This window comes from Jaculus jaculus, chromosome 12 (assembly GCF_020740685.1).
Source record: "Jaculus jaculus isolate mJacJac1 chromosome 12, mJacJac1.mat.Y.cur, whole genome shotgun sequence".
Lineage (NCBI taxonomy): Eukaryota > Metazoa > Chordata > Mammalia > Rodentia > Dipodidae > Jaculus > Jaculus jaculus.
This window is the reverse complement of record NC_059113.1, coordinates 30,582,669-30,600,000: the sequence shown is the minus strand read 5'-3', so window position 1 is coordinate 30,600,000 and position 17,332 is coordinate 30,582,669. Positions and strand designations below refer to the sequence as shown.

At 45.6% G+C, this 17,332-nt stretch overlaps 1 protein-coding gene across 1 annotated transcript in view; it reads right to left on the bottom strand.

Annotated features, from left to right (window-relative positions):
- Top3a (DNA topoisomerase III alpha) overlaps window positions 1-17,332 on the bottom strand; it is a 37,587-nt gene that overhangs the window by 913 nt on the left and 19,342 nt on the right. The window contains exons 11-18 of the mRNA XM_004669034.2: window positions 15,574-15,781; window positions 12,101-12,286; window positions 11,847-11,976; window positions 8,439-8,552; window positions 8,171-8,336; window positions 6,153-6,296; window positions 5,111-5,233; window positions 1,353-2,053 (exon numbers count right to left, since the gene is read on the bottom strand). Of these exons, the coding sequence (XP_004669091.2) occupies window positions 1,353-2,053; window positions 5,111-5,233; window positions 6,153-6,296; window positions 8,171-8,336; window positions 8,439-8,552; window positions 11,847-11,976; window positions 12,101-12,286; window positions 15,574-15,781 (1,772 nt within the window). The remainder of the gene's footprint in view (window positions 1-1,352; window positions 2,054-5,110; window positions 5,234-6,152; window positions 6,297-8,170; window positions 8,337-8,438; window positions 8,553-11,846; window positions 11,977-12,100; window positions 12,287-15,573; window positions 15,782-17,332) is intronic.

The following is a 17,332-nucleotide window of genomic DNA, read 5'->3' as shown; positions in this document are numbered from 1 at the left end:
TGGTTAAAGGCATTTGCTTGCAAAGCCTTATGGCCTAGGTTTGATTTCCCCAGGACCCATGTAAAACCAGATGCACAAAGTGGCACATGCATTTGGAGTTCATTTTACTGGTAAGAGGCCCTAGAGCCATTTATTCTTTCTGCTTGCAAACAAGTCAATATATATATTTTGAAAAAAGAGTTCACATTCAACTGGGTGTGGTGGTGCACACCTTTAATCTCAGTACTTGGGAAGCAGAAGTAGAAGGATCACTGTGAGTTCAAGGCCAACCTGAGCTAGAATGAGACCCCACCTCAAAAACAAACAAAAAAAAGAGTCCTAGTCCAGCCTGAACCATAAGAACCTCATCTCAAAAAAGGAAACAGTACTATACAGCATTGGCTGGAGGTACCATGTCTTTTGCATGTCAGGTACAACCACAGGTCAGACTGCCCTTGCACTGTGAAGGACAGCTCTACAATGTCAGGATATGGTGCGCCTACCACCTGTTACCTGCTTCCCCTCCATAAAGTACCCTGAGTTAAGGGCTATTCTTTTTTTTTTTTTTTTTAAGGTAAGTTCTTGCTGTAGCCCAGGCTGACTTGGAACTCACTATGTAGTCTCAGGGCGGCCTTGAACTCACGGCAATCCTCCTACCTCTGCCTCCCAAGTGCTGGGATTAATTAAAGGCGTGCACCACCACACCTGGCTGAGAGCTACTATTCTTATAAGAAGCCAATAGTATCACTTTATACCAGTCCCTTCTGCACACCAAAAACCCAGGCAAACAACAACTGAGATGAGTCTGTGATCACCAGTCATCTCCCCCTAGTACCTTAATATAAGGAACCATAAACTGGATTTTTCCATCTTATAAACAGGTCTCTCAGTAGTGGATGCTTGGTCACTTAAGATGTGCAGTGGCTAAAGGCCCTGGCATGCTCTCTCTCTCTCTGTCATAAGATCTTTTTTTTAAAAAAAGGTGGTTTAAGGTTTAAACTGGGCATGGTGGTGCATGCCTTTAATCCCAGCACTCGGGAGGCAGAGGTAGGAGGATCACTGTGAGTTGGAGGCCACCCTGAAACTACATAGTGTATTCCAGGTCAGCCTGGGCTAGAGTGAGACCCTACCTAGAAAAACCAAAATAAATAAATAAATACATAAAGGTGGTTTAAAAATCTATTTTTTAAAAAAAGAAAGTATATTTACTACCCTTTAAATTGTAATGAAGACCATGTGGTTATTACCTAGCTGAAGGTGGCTGATGAAGAAATGGAGGGAAAAAGTAACTCTGTCTAGGCTCCCGCTACACTGGCTTACTTCCTGACCACTGAGGACAGCTACGCACAGATCTGCTTGCCCTGCCCTCTTACCTGGGGCCACGTTCTCATCGACCCACTGGAAGAAACCGCACTGCTGCTCTCGTGGCTTGGCACAGGTGTGGAACTGGCGCCCTTTGTTGGGCCCATCCTTCTGCACAGTCCGCATGACAGCAGGTTGACTGCACAGGCAGGATGTGCTGCCACCACTGCCATTGTCAGGGCTGCCAAACCCGCCCAGGTGGCCATCTGAGCCAAGTGGGTGTCCCACCGAGCCACCTGGGGGTCTTGATGCAGATGTGGGGGGCCCTCCTGTGGCGGGATGGCTGCTGTCAGCCCACAAGAAGAAGTTGCAGCCACCGTGGTTGCACTTGTAGAAGTGCCGCCCCTGGTTGGGGCCCGCCTTCCGGACCGTGAGCAGCACAGCCTCCTGGCCACAGTTGCAGGTCACAGAGTTGCTTTCCCCAGTGGCCGTGGGTGGTAGGAAGGTTGAGGCCACAGCCTTTGAAAGTCCAGTCTGTCTGCTTCTGGGAGGCTGGGGATGGCCGTGCTGGCTGCTGTCCATCCTGTTCAGGGCCTGACTGGCCTGCAGGTGTCCAGAGGGCTGGCTAGGAGGCTGGCCAGTTCTTGAGGGCCCCTGTGAAAATCTTAGCCCCATGATTTCCTTGAGGGTCTCATCACATCCACCTATGCAGCCAACAAACTCCAAGGGCATGGTTGGGGGAAGGCTACCATGTTTAAACTTCAATTTCAACCTAGTGAGGCAGAAGATGAGAAAAGATATTAATTAGCCAGTGCCAACATCTTCCTTGGTCCACAGGGGTGGCAAGCCCCAGCCTCCTCTCATGTCATGGGAAGCCCATGCAGAGTGCAGAGTGGAAAGCCATGCAGATAACTCATACTGGGATCAATCAATCACCTAGTTAGACATCTAGGAAAGGTTCTGTTTCTCCACACTGCTGGCTCTAGGTGTGGTTACAGGACACTTCAGGGTTCTGGAGTCCTTTTTTTTTTTTATAAAAAAAAATATTTTTTGTTCATTTTTATTTATTTATTTGAGAATGACAGCGAGATAGATAGAATGGGCGCACCAGGACTTCCAGCCACTGCAAACGAACTACAGATACATGCACCCCCTTGTGCATCTGGCTAACGTGGGTCCTGGGGAATCAAGCCTCAAACCAGGGCCCTTAGGCTTCACAGGCAAGCGCTTAACCGCTAAGCCATCTCTCCAGCCCTCTGGAGTCCTTTTAAAGGAAGGAAGGCCAAAACCAAAAGGATGATAAGGAGGCACATCTAATTTGCTCTCGCTCTTGCATGTGTGCACACTAGTTTGCAGAGCTGACAACACATGCAATGCTCATATCAGAGGCAGAGATGGAATTTTGGTCTTGCCTGGATGAAAAGCAATGTAATTCTCTTTAGTAGTAGTATATTTTTTTTGGAAAACAAGGATTTTGTCTGACAAACCATTATTTTTTTAAGTTTTTTAAAAGATTTATTTTTTAAATATACTTTATTTGAGAGAGAAAGAGGCAGAGAGTGAGAAAGAAAGAATAGGCACACCAGGGCCTCCAGCCACTGGAAACAAACTCCAGATCCAGATGCATGTGCCCCTTTGTACATATGGCTTACGTGGGTCCTGGAGAATTGAACTGGGATCCTTTGGCTTTGCAAGCAAATGCCTTAATCACTAAGCTATCTTTCCAGCCCTAAAAATTTATTTTTATTTATTTATTTGACAGAGAGAAAGAGGAAGAGAGAGAATGGGCGTGCCAGGGCCTCCAGCTATTGCAAACAAACTCCAGATACATGTGCCCCCATATGCATCTGGCTAATGTGGGTCATGGGGAATTGAATCTGGATCCTTTGGCTTTGCAAGCAAACACCTTAACTGCTAAGCCATCTCCCCAGCCCCTACAAATTAATTTTTTGTTGTTGTTGCTATTTGTTTTTCATTTTTCAAGGTAGGGTTTCACTCTAGGCCAGGCTGACCTGGAATTCACTATGTAGTCTCAGGATGGTCTTGAACTCACAGTGATTCTACCTCTGCCTCCTGAGTGCTGGGATTAAAGGAAAGTGCCACCATGCCTGCAAAGCCTAAGGACACAGGTTCGATTCTCCAGGTCCCACACCAGCCAGATGTATATGGTGGCACATGCATCTGCAGTTCATTTGCAGTGGCTAGAGGCCCTGGTGAACCCATTCTCTCACACACTCTATCTCTCTCCTTCCCTCCCTCCCTCTCGCTATCTCAAATAAATAATAAAAAGACATCTTTTTTTCTTTTCTTTTTTTTTTTTTTTTGAGGTAGGGTTTCACTCTAGCTCAGGCTGACCTGGAATTCACTATGTAGTCTTAGGGTAGCCTCAAATTCATGGTGATACTCTTACCTCTGCCTCCCAAGTGGTGGGATTAAAGGCATGCACCACCACGCCCAGCTAAAAGAAATCTTTTAAAATAAAATAAATTATCTTAATAAGCAGTGCATTTGCTATAAATGACTAACGCTTTAAACATGCCTCCAAGGTTGGGGACATAAATCAGTGTGAATACTTGTGGTATGTACAAGACCCTGGATGAACCAGCATGGCAAAAATGAATAAATAAACGCCCCCACTTTAATTTTAAGTTCGGTACATATTGAAAAGCACTACCCACAAAAAAAACTGGGTTTCTCAATGATTTCTCTCTTGGCATGTTTCCAGGACATTTAAGAACCAATGCCTTTGCAGTTTAATAGGAGAAAGAGAAATCACCAGTGAAGACACTGAACAGTGGAATCTGCAAGCCTTATATTTGGCCAGCCAGGCCAAATGAGCCAACGGGCACAATAGTGGCATGTCTATCATGGTGGAAAACAACTGCCCTCTAATTGGACTGGAGGCCCACTCCATGGGAGGGAATATACCTCTGATACTGAAAACTTAAAACAGGGATAATCATGAGCCCTAGGGGTATAATGTCTGCTGCTGTCTGTCTAAATGTATATACTATGCTTATCTGCCCAGTAAGCACTTCTCTTAATGTTCATACCCTTATATTAATGCTACTCTCACTTTTGGTAGAGAATCTTCTCTTTTCAGATGGCAGTGACCTTGGGATGACTCAGAAGGTATCATGGTGCTGGAAAGAAGTGACCTGAGTGCTCAGTATTGTAATATCTCTATCATACCTTCCAAGGCTCAGGGTCTAATGCATAAGAGGTGGCGGAAAGAATGTAAGAGCCAAAGGAAGGGTAGGACTCCTTACAACGTGCTCCTCCAGACACAAAATGGCCTGGATATCCATGACCTCACAGTGCCTGACACTACCTACACAAGACCATCGTAAGAGGAGGAAAAGATCATGACATCAAAATAAAAGAGACTGATTGAGAAGGGGAGAAGATATGATGGAGAATGGAGTTTCAAAGGGGAAAGTGGGGGGAAGGAGGGTATTACCATGGGATACTTTTTTATAATCATGGAAGTTATTAATAAAAATTTGAAAGAAAAAAAAAGAACCAATGCCTTGCGCTTGGGTTCTAGGCTTTTTGGAGAAGGCTGGACACCACACTTAAGATGTAGACAATTTGTAGAACCAAATGCTGTAACAACTGTCGGGTGAGGACAGATGAAGGCACCTCAGTGGCACCTTGAGTTACACAGGGCTCCTTCTCAACCTGGGCTTCCACAGAACACAGCTACCTGGGCTGCTGAGAAGTGAGGTGATTATGAGATAGCATTCCCTGGGCACTTTTGCCTGGGTTCCAGCAGAAAGCGAGGAAAAGATGGTCCTGCAGCATATGTCTTGAGAGGCCTCTGGCTCACCTGTACACAGGGGATGGCTGGCAAATGGAACACACGCTGTCATCTCTGCTGGCCTCCAGCACCGAGTCAGGAAACCACATAGCTGATCGACATTCTGGGAAACCCGTGCAGCTAAGGTAGAACCTGGGGAGGAGGTGGCCAGGTTAGACCCTATGAATGCAGCACATACACTTGGGTTGCCATCTCTCTGTCAAAAAGTCCCCCCTTCCAGAATGAAGAGGACCTTCATTTTCCTACATGACTCTTTTTTATTCACTCTGTATTCTCAGGGTGGCCTCAAACTCATGGCAATCCTCCTATCTCTGCCTCCCAAGTGCTGAGATTGAAGGTGTGCACCACCATGCCGGACTAAGATGACTCTTAACTGCATATACTATCAATGATCTGAAATGGCTTAGAAAATCTAGCCTGCGTATTCTTCTCATATCCCTAAAAAGTAAAGCAACTATTTTCCATTGTGTTTTATGTAAATGCCGCCACCCATGACTGGGTGTTACTGTTCATACTTGTAATATTAGCACCTGGGAATCTGAGGCAGGAGGATTTTTAGCTCAAAGTCAGTTGAACTACATAGCAAGTCTCTGCCACAAACAAAGAGGAAAGAAAGAAAAAAAACAAACAAAACAAAAAACACAGTAATGTCCTGGGGTTTGGGTTTTTACCCCAGCATTGAAATACAGTCCCTACCCTCAAAGCAGCTTTGTGAAGGAGATACTGCTGACTGGCTTTTCTTTTTTTCTAGCAGTGTTTTACTCTAGTCCAGGCTGACCTAAAGCTCACTCTGTAGCTCCAGGTTGGCCTTGAACTCATGGAGATCCTCATACCTCAGCCTCCTAAGTGCTGGGATTAAAGATGAACACCACCACACCTGGCTCTGACTTTTTATAACTGAAGATGAATTCCTGTAGCACTTCATATTCCAGTTACCACCCTGCTATCCTTCTACCTCTAAAACCTCTCAGGCCTGCCTCTTATAATGACATGAACATGAGCTGGCCAGCTAACACAGCATGTACAGGGTGAGCAGAAGACAGGTACTGACCCACCGCTCTTCTTGGTTTTAAGGACCATGTCCTTGTTGCACTGTGGACACTTCCGAATGGGCTCTGGTATGGCTGGGTAGATCTCTTCTTGCTGGGCCACTTCTGCCCCTTCCCCAAAGTACTGAGACAAGGCCTCATCCAATCTGAAGATATAATACCAACCGACATCACTGCAAAGGCATTTCTAGCACTCTCACATGTCCACAACACATACAAGCCTGAAAGCCACTGGTAACAGAAAACGAGGGGCAGAGGAGATGGAACTCCCTACTCCACTCACCCTGGCTCCAGACTCTTGGAAGGGTGCTAGCATCAAGAGCAATATCCACTCACATTCCCCACCACAGCATGACGGATTAGAGGCCCCCAACTATAACTGGATGTGGTGGCATGCACTTCGAATCCCAGCACTGGGGAGACTGGTAGGCAGACAACTGGGAGTTCGAGGCCAGCCTGTGGCTACAGAGTGAGTTCTAGTTCAGCATGGGTTAGCATGAAACCCTACTTTGATAAACAAATAAGACACCAAAAAAACAAAACAAAACAAAAAAAAACACCCACACAAAACGAACAACAACAATAAAAAAAACCCAACCACCATTTCCTACCATCCATATAACTGCCGTATTTAGCATCTTCCCTACACACCAAGCAACTGCCTAGGCACTAGCTGGGTGCCCTAACTCAAGTCAATTCGGACACTTCAACCCCTAAGAGTAGCTGAAAATGCCAATCCTATAGCCGTAGGGCTGCTTCCCTGGGAATTAACCCTCCCTGAGGCTCATCAGGTACTCTCCACTAGTCAGGTGATTACAAAGACACTTATCACTGTGGAGAGTCCAAGGAGTTTAGGAGGAAATAAAGACCAAGTATATGTATCTGATAAATTACAGCATTATTGGTAGAAAATATGTTATTTCTTTTTTTTTTTTTTCCTTTTGGTTTGTTTTGAAGCAATATCTCATTCTAGCCAAAGCTGATCTGTAACTCAGTCTGTAACCCAGGTTAGCCTTGAACTAACTCGCAGCAACTCTCCTACCTCAGCCTCTTGAGTCCTGAGATGAAACACACGTGCCAACATACCTGGCTTCTTCTGGCTTTTTCAAGGTAGTGTCTCACTCTAGCCCAGGCTGGTTTGGAACTCTCAGCAATCCCTCTGCCTCAGTCACCCATTCAAGTACTAAGATGGCAGGCAAGAGCCACCAATTCCAGCTCCAAGATGTTACTTTTAGCATAATATACACATGCTTCTCACTAAATGGCCACCTCCAAATGCTTCACAGAACAAATGGATCCCATACCAGCACTTGGATTTACTGATTTAAAAGACTACACAGCCTAATTTATATTAAAATGAATTACTGTCTTCATCTTGGCAAAATTCTACAGAAAGTAATAAATTAGGGCTGGAGAGTTGGCTTAGCAGTTAAGGCGTTTGCCTACAAAACCAAAGGATCCTGGTTTGACTCTCCAGGTCCCACGTAAGCCAGATGCAGAAGGGGGCGCATGCATCTGGAGTTTGTTTGCAGTGGCTGGAGGCCATGCGTACCCATTCTCTCTCTCTCTCTCAAATAAATAAAATACATTAAAAAAAACTAATTAGGGCTGGAGAGATGGCTTAGCGGTTAAGCGCTTGCCTGTGAAGCCTAAGGACCCCGGTTCGAGGCTCGGTTCCCCAGGTCCCACGTTAGCCAGATGCACAAGGGGGCGCACGCGTCTGGAGTTCGTTTGCAGAGGCTGGAAGCCCTGGCGCGCCCATTCTCTCTCTCTCCCTCTGTCTTTCTCTCTCTGTCTGTCGCTCTCAAATGAATAAATTTAAAAAAAAAATAAAAAAAACTAATTAAACCTGGAGGGGACAGTCCAAAGGTATGGAGCCAGTGTGACTAACCACACAAAGCATAGCTACATTGCTTCATTTCTGCTGAAATGCCCAGGTGCTCCTCCTCCTCACAGGGAAATGCTGTACCATGGCTGGGAGCTACTGCACAAGGCAGCAGGGTCTGGGTTTGGCACTCACTTTTTTGCTTTCGCTACTGCTTCAATGAAAACCTGCTTATATTTCTGCACTTGCTGCCTTAAAACCACAAACTTGTCCTTCTTGCCCTCACAGATTAGCTTCAGATCAGCTTCCAACTCAGCACGGAGGTCAGGCTTGGACATCTCATAGCCCATCGAATCATAACCTGTAGGGGAAGAGCAGTGCTGTCAGGTTCTGTATGACACTCTCCAGGGTCTAGGATGGCGTGGCTTCCCCAGTGTTCAATGCAACCTCCATCCCCCTTTACCTTCTACAAGTCCCATGCCCAAGTGCCCAGGGAGGAATCGCTTGTCTGAGGTAAGTCCTACGTACATCCGGGCTTTGATGGTCTCGATATGTTCTGCGTGAGTGGCATCAGTACCTGGAAATCATTTCCCAGTTATTATTATTATTATTATTATTATTATTATTATTATTAGAGACAGGGTATCTCATAGCTCAGGGTGGCCTTGAGCTTGCTACATAGCCAGAGATGGTTTTGAAATGCTGATCATCCTTAATGCTGGGATTATAGGCATGTGCTACTATTCCTGGCTCATTTCTTTATATTTTGAGGTGCTACAGATAGCAGCACCTGGGACTGGGGAGATAGCTCAAAGGTTAGAGGTGCTTGCTTACAAAACCAGATGACCTGGGTTCAATTCCCCAGTACCCATGGAAAGCCAGATGCAAAAAGTAGTCAATGAGCCCAGGTAGCTTACAGTGGCAAAGGCCCTGCTGTGCCATTCTCTCCCTCTCTGCCTCTTTCTCTCTAATGAGTAAAACACTTTAAAAAAAAGTTGATGCAAATCATAACATACTACCACCCACACCAGCTAGCTCTGGTGTAACCAAAAAGGGGAACAGTAAACATTGGATGATGTAGAGGAGCTGGAATGCAAAATGGTGCAGCCACTGAATAGTATAGTAACGCCTCAGAAACTAGCTGAGAGGGCTGGGGAGTGGCACCTCCATATGCCAGCATTCAGAAGGCAGAAGCAAGAGGATCATGAATCCCAAGCCAGCCTAGGCGACACAGGGAAACACTCGCAAACTTCCAACATGGACTGGGGAGATGGCTCGGTGAATAAAGGGCTTCGAGCACAAGTGTGAGGACCTGAATTTGGATCCCCAGAGCCCACATAAAGCCATGAGCACCTGCAAACCCTGAGTGCTCACTGCCAGAAGGGAGACGGAGACAGGAGGAGTGCCTGGAAACTTGTGTGCCAGTTAGCTTGGTGTATGCAGTGGTGAACAACAAAGAAAACCTGCTTCAAAACATAGCAGAGCCAAGAATAACACTCAAAGTTGTTCTCTTAACTTCACATGCAGTGTGGCACATGCCCCCCCCACACACACACACAAAAAACACACCAAAGGCTGGAGAGAGGGCTTAGTGGTTAAAGCACATGCCTGTGAAGCCTAAGGACCCAGGTTTGATTCTCTAGGTCCCATGTTAGCCAGATGCACAAGGGGGCACATATGTCTGGAGTTCATTTGCAGTGGCTAGAGGCCCTGGAGTGTCCATTCTCTCTCTCTCCCCCCTCCCTCTCTCTGTCTCTAACAAACAAACAAATAAATAAATAAATTAAAAAACCCACCAAAACAAATCTACTATCTGTTTCATATCATAGAGTTAGCTGGATTTTTTTTTCCTTTTTGTTTTGTTTCGTCTGGTTTGTAGTAGGGTCCCACTCTAGCCCAGACTGACCTGGAATTCACTATGTGGTCTCAGTCTGGTCTCAAAACTCACAGCAATCCTCCTACCTTGGCCTTCCGAGTGCTGGGATTAAAGGCATGTGCCACCATGCCCAGCTCTCTCTTTAGTCTCTGCTTCCCTAGGCAGGACTGGGGTTACAGGCATGTGAGGCCACACCCATCTGTTTATGTGCAATGGTTTCTGAACCCTCACGCTGATGCAGGAGGCACCCTTAATGCTGAGCAACCTCTCTAGCTCTATCACAGTCTATCCCGGAACTTACTATGTAACCCAGGCTGATGTCAAACTCATGGCAATCCTCCTACGTCAGTCTCCTAAGTGCTAGCTGTGATCCATTGCATGGCCTTTAGATAAGTATTTTAATGAAAAATATAAATTAATTAATTACATGTTCATGCAAGCATGTATGTATGTTTTTTGTCTTTTTGTTTGTTTTTTGAGGTAGGATCTCACTCTAGCCCAGGCTGAACTGGAATTCACTCTGTAGTCTCAGGGTGGCCTCAAACTCACTGCGATCCTCCAACTCTGCCTCCCGAGTGCTGGGATTAAAGGCGTGCACTAGCACACCTGGCAAGCACGTATGTATGTACGGGCACAACAGAGATACAAATGCCAGAGGCTGAGGCAGGTGGATTATAAAAGTTCAAGGCCAGCTTAGGCAACTGAGGTAGACTTTATCTTAACATAAAATGAAAAATCACTGGGAGGGGTTGGGAAGATGGCTGAGCAGTTAAGAGCATTTGCCATACAAGTATGTGGGCCTGAGAGGTCTGATTTACGCTGGCTTTGATTTCCCACACCCACGTATATGCCACTTTGTGTTTAATGTTATGTGGGTGATGGGGACTTGAACCTAGGCCAGCAGACTTTGAAAGTAAGAAGCTTTAACCACTGAGCCATCTCCCCAGCCCGTTTAGTTGGATTTTTTTTTTTCGAGGTAAGGTCTCCTTTGAGGGCACCCTGATACTCCATAGTGAATTCTAGGTCAGCCTGGCTAGAGTGAGACCCTACCTCGGAAGAAAAAAAAATCCCAGTGCCAGGTGCATCAAAATGAGTCGTTGGTTAGGGAAGATACAGAGGCCCCTAAAACAATAGACTGTTCCCATTCACTTGGCTGCCCACCAAAACTAGATGGTAAGCCCCTGTTGCTGAAGACAACACACACTTCAGTTGCAGAGCCTAGAAAACTCCAGCTGACACTGAGCTGGAACTACCTTTCATAGTGCTGGAAGGTGCTATGCAGGCTGCTGGGAGAGAAAAGTCATTCACAGTATTACCCCGTTTAGACCCTGTGCATTCCACAAGTGACCAGCCAAACAAAATGCCCTCCGGTACAATAATAGCATGACTGTTACGGGAATAAGCAACCATTTTCTCCCTGGATTTGAGGCCTACTCCAACGAAGGGAATTCATGCCTGTACTGTAAACCTGGTCTAAACCTAGGGAGCGCATAGGCCCTAGAGGTGAACCAACTGCTATTATTATGCTTAATGGACAGGTTGTTAAACTGCCTTATAATGTTTATGTTTATACCTGCAGAGTAATGCTGCTCTTATCAGCGATTATAAAAGTATCTTCTTCCTCAACCACCCCACAATCACCCAAAAGGTTTTTTTTCAGTGGTCAAAGTGCTGAGAATAAGTGAGTGTTGTGTGCTTAACCCTGAATGGGACATATGTACCTATCAAGCCTCCAATGTCCAGAAACACTAGAAAGAACATCAGAACCAGAGGACGGGGAGGAGTGCTGTGGAATGCTGTCTTTTGGACACAACGTGGCCTATTATTAACACTATTTTTTTTTGAGGGCCTTATGTATGCTAGGCAAGTGCTCCTCCACTGAGTTTCACCTCAGCCCCTTATTTCAACTATAAAATGGGATAGGAATATAGCACCTGGAATGAGAGGAGGTCAGCCTGGCCCACAATGTCATAGCACCTCACACAAGCTACTGACCAATGCCATGCTTCTCCATGAGGGCGATGAGGTCAGCTTCAGTGAGCAGCTGGGGTGGGCTGGTCTCTCCATCTATCATCTCCACAGTGCTGGGCTGAAAGCGGGAGCCTTGCTCATAGACAGGGAGGAGCTACAGGAAAAGTAGGTGTAGAGATTAGATCAGTCTGTCATCACACTCAATCCAGTCTTGCTCTGTCAGCCAGCACAGGGCTGCAGTACAACTGTCCCCTTCTCCCTGGGGTCCACCTCTTCACCTTGTCACTCCAGTGATCATAAGGATACACATCTAGGTAGTTACGGGCCAGAATCATGAGGCCATGGGCTATGAAGCGTTCCTGAGCAATGTCAATCTCCACAGTGGTTTCTTGTCCCTGAGCATCTTGGGAACAGCAAGCCAGGAAATGACGAACGATGAACTCGTATAATCGTCGTTCATCTCCCTGAAGAAAAGGAAGGGTGTGAATCTCTCTTCAGAACAACATGTACTGGGGGGTCAGACGATGGCTCAGCAGTTCAAGGTGCTTGCTTACATGCCTGCTGACATAAGGATGATCCTTCCCAGCACCCACATAAAGCTGGATGCAAAGTGGCCCACTCATTTGTGATCCCAATGTACTTACAGCAATGAGAGGCCCAATCAGGAAAACTGTAAGCTTGTGGGCCAGCTAGTCTGGCACATGCAGGGACATAACAAGAGATTCTGTCTCAAGGTGGAAGGAGAAGATGGACAACTTAAAGTTGTTCTGACCTTCACATATGTGTCATGGCACACACGTGTACATACATATTACATATACCTACACCCCTTCCCCTGATAAAATAAACAGCATGTCTCAAGGACAGTTGTGCCCCTGAATTGCAACCTGATTCATGCCACTGTCAGCATTAACACACAGAACAGGCCACATGGCTATTAGTACTTGCAACAATGTGAATGGCACTGAGCATTATTAGACAGTAGCATTGCACTTGATAGCAATTAAGCAGTGATATCCTATGAAATGGGGAAATTTTCCATTAAACAAGTGAGCAAGGATTTAGTGAGGCTCAACCTAGCAAAAACCCATGAGACATTCATTCATACATCCAACAATTATCCTTCTGAGAACTCATTCGAAGGAAATAATTGGAGGTGTACACAAATGTGTCAAAATGTGTATAAATGATATCACATATACAAAGGGTGAAAAAACCCCAAATTTTATGAAAAAAAATTTGCAAAATATATTACACAGATGCAATTTAACAAGTTACCTATCATCCTTTAAAATATGGTGGCATGTAAGATATATGGAAATGCTTATGACAGACTTTTAAGTAGCTTTTGCAAAGCTATTTGCAGTTAAAAAAAATTTTTTTTTAATTGCTGGGTATGCCTTTAATCCCAACACTTGGGAGGCAGAGGTAGGAGGGTCGCTGTGAGTTTGAGGCCAGCCTGAGACTACATAGTGAATTCCAGGTCAGCCTGGGCTAGAGAGAGACCCTACCTCAAAAAAAAAAACAAACAAAACAGAGCCAGGCATGGTGGTGGTGCATGCCTTTAATTCCAGCACTCAGAAGGCAGAGGGAGGAGGATCACTGTGAGTCCTAGGTCATCCTGAGAATACACAGTGAATTCCAGGTCAGCTTGAGCTAGAGTGAGACCCTGCCTCAAAAAAACATAAACAGCCAGGCATGGTGGCACACACCTTTTATCCCAGCACTTGGGAGGCAGAGGTAGGAGGATCGCCATGAGTTCAAGGCCACCCTGAGACTACAGAGTTAATTCCAGGTCAGCCTGGACCAGAGTGAGACCCTACCTCAAAAAAGAAAAAAAAAAAAAAAATATATATATATATATATATATATGTATATATATATAAACAAAAATCCCAAATGAAAAAAACCCAAAACAAACAAACAACAACAAAAAAGAAAACAATTAAGGGCTGGGGAGATGGCTTAGTAGTTAAGGCACTTGCCTACAAACTCCAAGAACCGGGGTTTAATTCCCTAGTACTCTATCCCAGGCTGACCTGGCATTTGCTGTGTAATCTCAGGGTGACTTCAAACTCACAGCGATCCTCCTACCTCTGCTTTCCCAGTGCTGGGATTAAAGGCATGTGCCACCACACCCGGCTATTATAATCTTTTTTTTTTTTTTTTTGCAAGCAGAGAGAGATAAAGAGGAGACACAGAGATAGAGAAAATAGGCATGCCAGGACCCTCAGCTACTGCAAATGAACTCCAGATGCATGTGCCACATTGGGCATCTGGCTTTACATGGGTACTGGGGAATTGAACCTGGGTTGCTAGACTTTGCAGGCAAGTGTCTTAATAGCTGAGCCATCTCTCCAGCCCCCAATATTAAAATCTTTTACATTTTCTAGGTTAAAATAAAGGTGAAACTTTTAAAAATCAGAATGTAATTATTTTGTGTGTTGTGTTTGCATGTGAATGTAGTTGTGTGTGCAACAGTGAAGATGTGGAGGCCAGAGGACAACTTTTGGGTCAGTCCTCATCTTGCATCTCATTTGAAGCAGGTCTCTCATTCTTGCTTTTTTTTTTTTTTTTCTTCAAGGTAGGGTCTCTCTCTCTCTCTCTCTCTCTTTCTCTCTCTGGCCCAGGCTGGCCTGGAATTCGCTATGTAGTCTCAGGGTGGCCTCAAACCCACAGCTATCCTCCTACCTCTGCCTCTCAAGTGCTGGGATTAAAGGCTTGCACCATCACACCCAGCTCATACTCAGTTTTTTTTTTTAATTATTTTATTTTATATATTTATTTATTTGACAGAGAAAGAAGGAGAGAGAGACAGAATGGGTACACCAGGGCCTCTAGCCACTTCAAACAAACTCCAGACACGTGTGACCCCTTGTGCATCTGGCTAACATGGGTTCTGGGGAATCAAACTTGGGTCCTTTGACTTTGCAGGCAACTGCCTTAACTGCTAAACCATCCCTCCATCCCCATATTCACTGTTTGAACTGCTGCGCTCATTTCCTGGAAATTCTCTTGTCTCTGTCTCCCACCTCTCTGCTGGGATTACAGAAGGCTTCTGGCTTTTTACATGAGTCTTAGGTTCAAATTTCAGTAGTCAGGCTTGAGCAAGTGTTTTATCCACTGAGCAAACCTACTCCCATCCCTGCCCACACACGAATATTGTGTTCTGAACTGGGCATAGAGGCTCACACCTTTAATCCCAGCACTAAGGAGGCAGAGGTAGGAGGAATACTGTGAGTTCGAGGCCACCCTGAGACTACATAGTGAACTCCAGATCAGCCTGGACTACAGCCAGACCCTACCTCAATGAAAACAAACAGACAAAAAAAGACTTCAGTGTACTTAGGGCAGGTGTCAGAGAAGCCGCCATAGATGCTGTACAGCGACTGTCCGGTGTGACTAAGTGTGAACATTGCTCAGAGGGCAGGGTGGTGGGGAAGGCTATGGGAACTAATTCATTCCTGAGGATGGTTCGCGTGGAGTCTGGAAGGCCATGTGGCTCACGGAAGATGAGCATGTTAAGGGACTATGACAAAGCAGTGGAGATGACCACAAGTGGAGCCACCAGGGGAACCACACACAGGACTATGATCCAAACTAGAAATCTAACACTGCCTTTCTTGAAACGAGACATTTCTGGATCACTTATTTCCAAATATTAGAGCCCACTGAGCAAATTCCAACTGTTCTCTTGACCCTTAGCACCTGCCTCTTGGTTCCAGCAGGGCTTGCACATAGAGACACCCACCTGTAAGTTGTTGGTGTATTTGGTAGGGTGGATGGGAGGGTGAGCTTGGTCAGATTTGTTCCCATTGCGTGGGGTGGGACCACCTCGCTCAAGAATGGTTTGAGCAAAGGCTCCCCACTGTGGATCCTGGGTCTGCTGCTCCACTAATGTCGCCAAGTTTAAGTCTTTGGGGAAAATGTTTGTTTCTGTTCGGGGATAGCTGATATACCTAAAAGAAAATCACAAGAAAGAAATTACTAGGTTTTCTCATTGGTCTGAAATAACTGGAAGCCACAGCTAATAGTTGCATTCATCCATCTGACACTGCCAATATACCCGCGTTAACACCTCCGTAACCTCAGCTGAGAAAAGGCCTGAGATGAGCCTCTTCAGGGGTGGAAAGCAGCAGACTTTCTTTAGCACCTTCCAAGGAGGAGACAGAAAAGGGGCAGCAGAGTAGAATAATGGCCCAAGATGCTACAGCTGCCTTGTGGCCTTGGGTGTATCACTGGCATCGCTGGTATCTCCTGATTTTGTTGTTCTTTTTTGTTTTTTAGGTAGGGTCTTGCTCGAGCCCAGGCTGACCTGGAATTAACTATGTAGTCTCAGGGTGACCTCGAACTCATGGCAATCCTCCTACCTCTGCCTCCCGAGTGCTGGGATTAAAGGAGTGTGCCACCACACCTGGCTCTGGATTTTTCTTTTTAATGGCACAATTGTACAATAGCCCAGGCTGACCTGGAACTCACTCTGTAGCCAGGGCTGGCCTCAAACTCTCAGCCATCCTACTACATCAAATTCCTGGGTGCTGCAGAAGCTATAGATTGTACTAGAAAAATTTCACGCCTTGCTGGACCTGGCAGTTCTAAAAGTACATGCCCCTATAAACGGTTCTTAAAGCATACAAAGAATAATGCTGCCCAATAGAACTGTTAATACAAACTATGTACTGGCCACTTAAAAACTGAAGCAAAGGGGCTGGAGAGATGGCTTAGAAGTTAAGGCGCTTGCCTCCAATGCCAAAGCACCTAGGTTCAATTCTCCAGGACCTATGTAAGCCAGATGTGTAAGGTGGTGCATGCATCTGGAGCTTGTGATGGCTGGATGCCCTGGCATATCCATTCTCCGGCCTCCCTCACTCTCAAGTGAATAAATAAAAATAATTAAAAAAAAACTGAGGCCAAGGCTCAGTAAGTGTGTATCTAGCATGTGAGGGATTTAATCCTTAGCATGGAAAAAAAGAAATAAATAGCCAGACATGGTGGCTCATGCCTTTAATCCCAGTACTTGGGAGGCAGAGGTAGGAGAATCACCACAAGTTTAAGGCCATTCTGAGACTGCATAGTGAATTCCAGGTCAGCCTGAGCTAGAGTGAGACCCTACCTTGAAAAGCCAAAACTAAAATAAAATAAAAAAGGAAGAAAGAACAAAGGAAAAAATTAGATGCTTTATATCTTATTTTCACATACCTCTTCAAAATCTACTGTGCTGCTGGGTGTGGTGGCTCATGCCTTTAATCCCAGTACTCAGGAGGCTGAGGTAGGAGGATTGCTGTGAGACTCCAGAATGAGTTACAGGTCAGCCTGGGCTAGAGCAAGCAAGACCCTACCTCAAAAAAAAAAAGGACTGAGGCTACGAGGTAGGAGGATCACCATGAGTTCAAGGCCACCCTGAGACTACCAAGTGAATTCCAGGTCAGCCTGGACTGGAGCAAGACCCTACCTTGAACCCCCCCCCCCCACACACACACACAAAAGGACTGGAGAAATGGTTTAGCAGT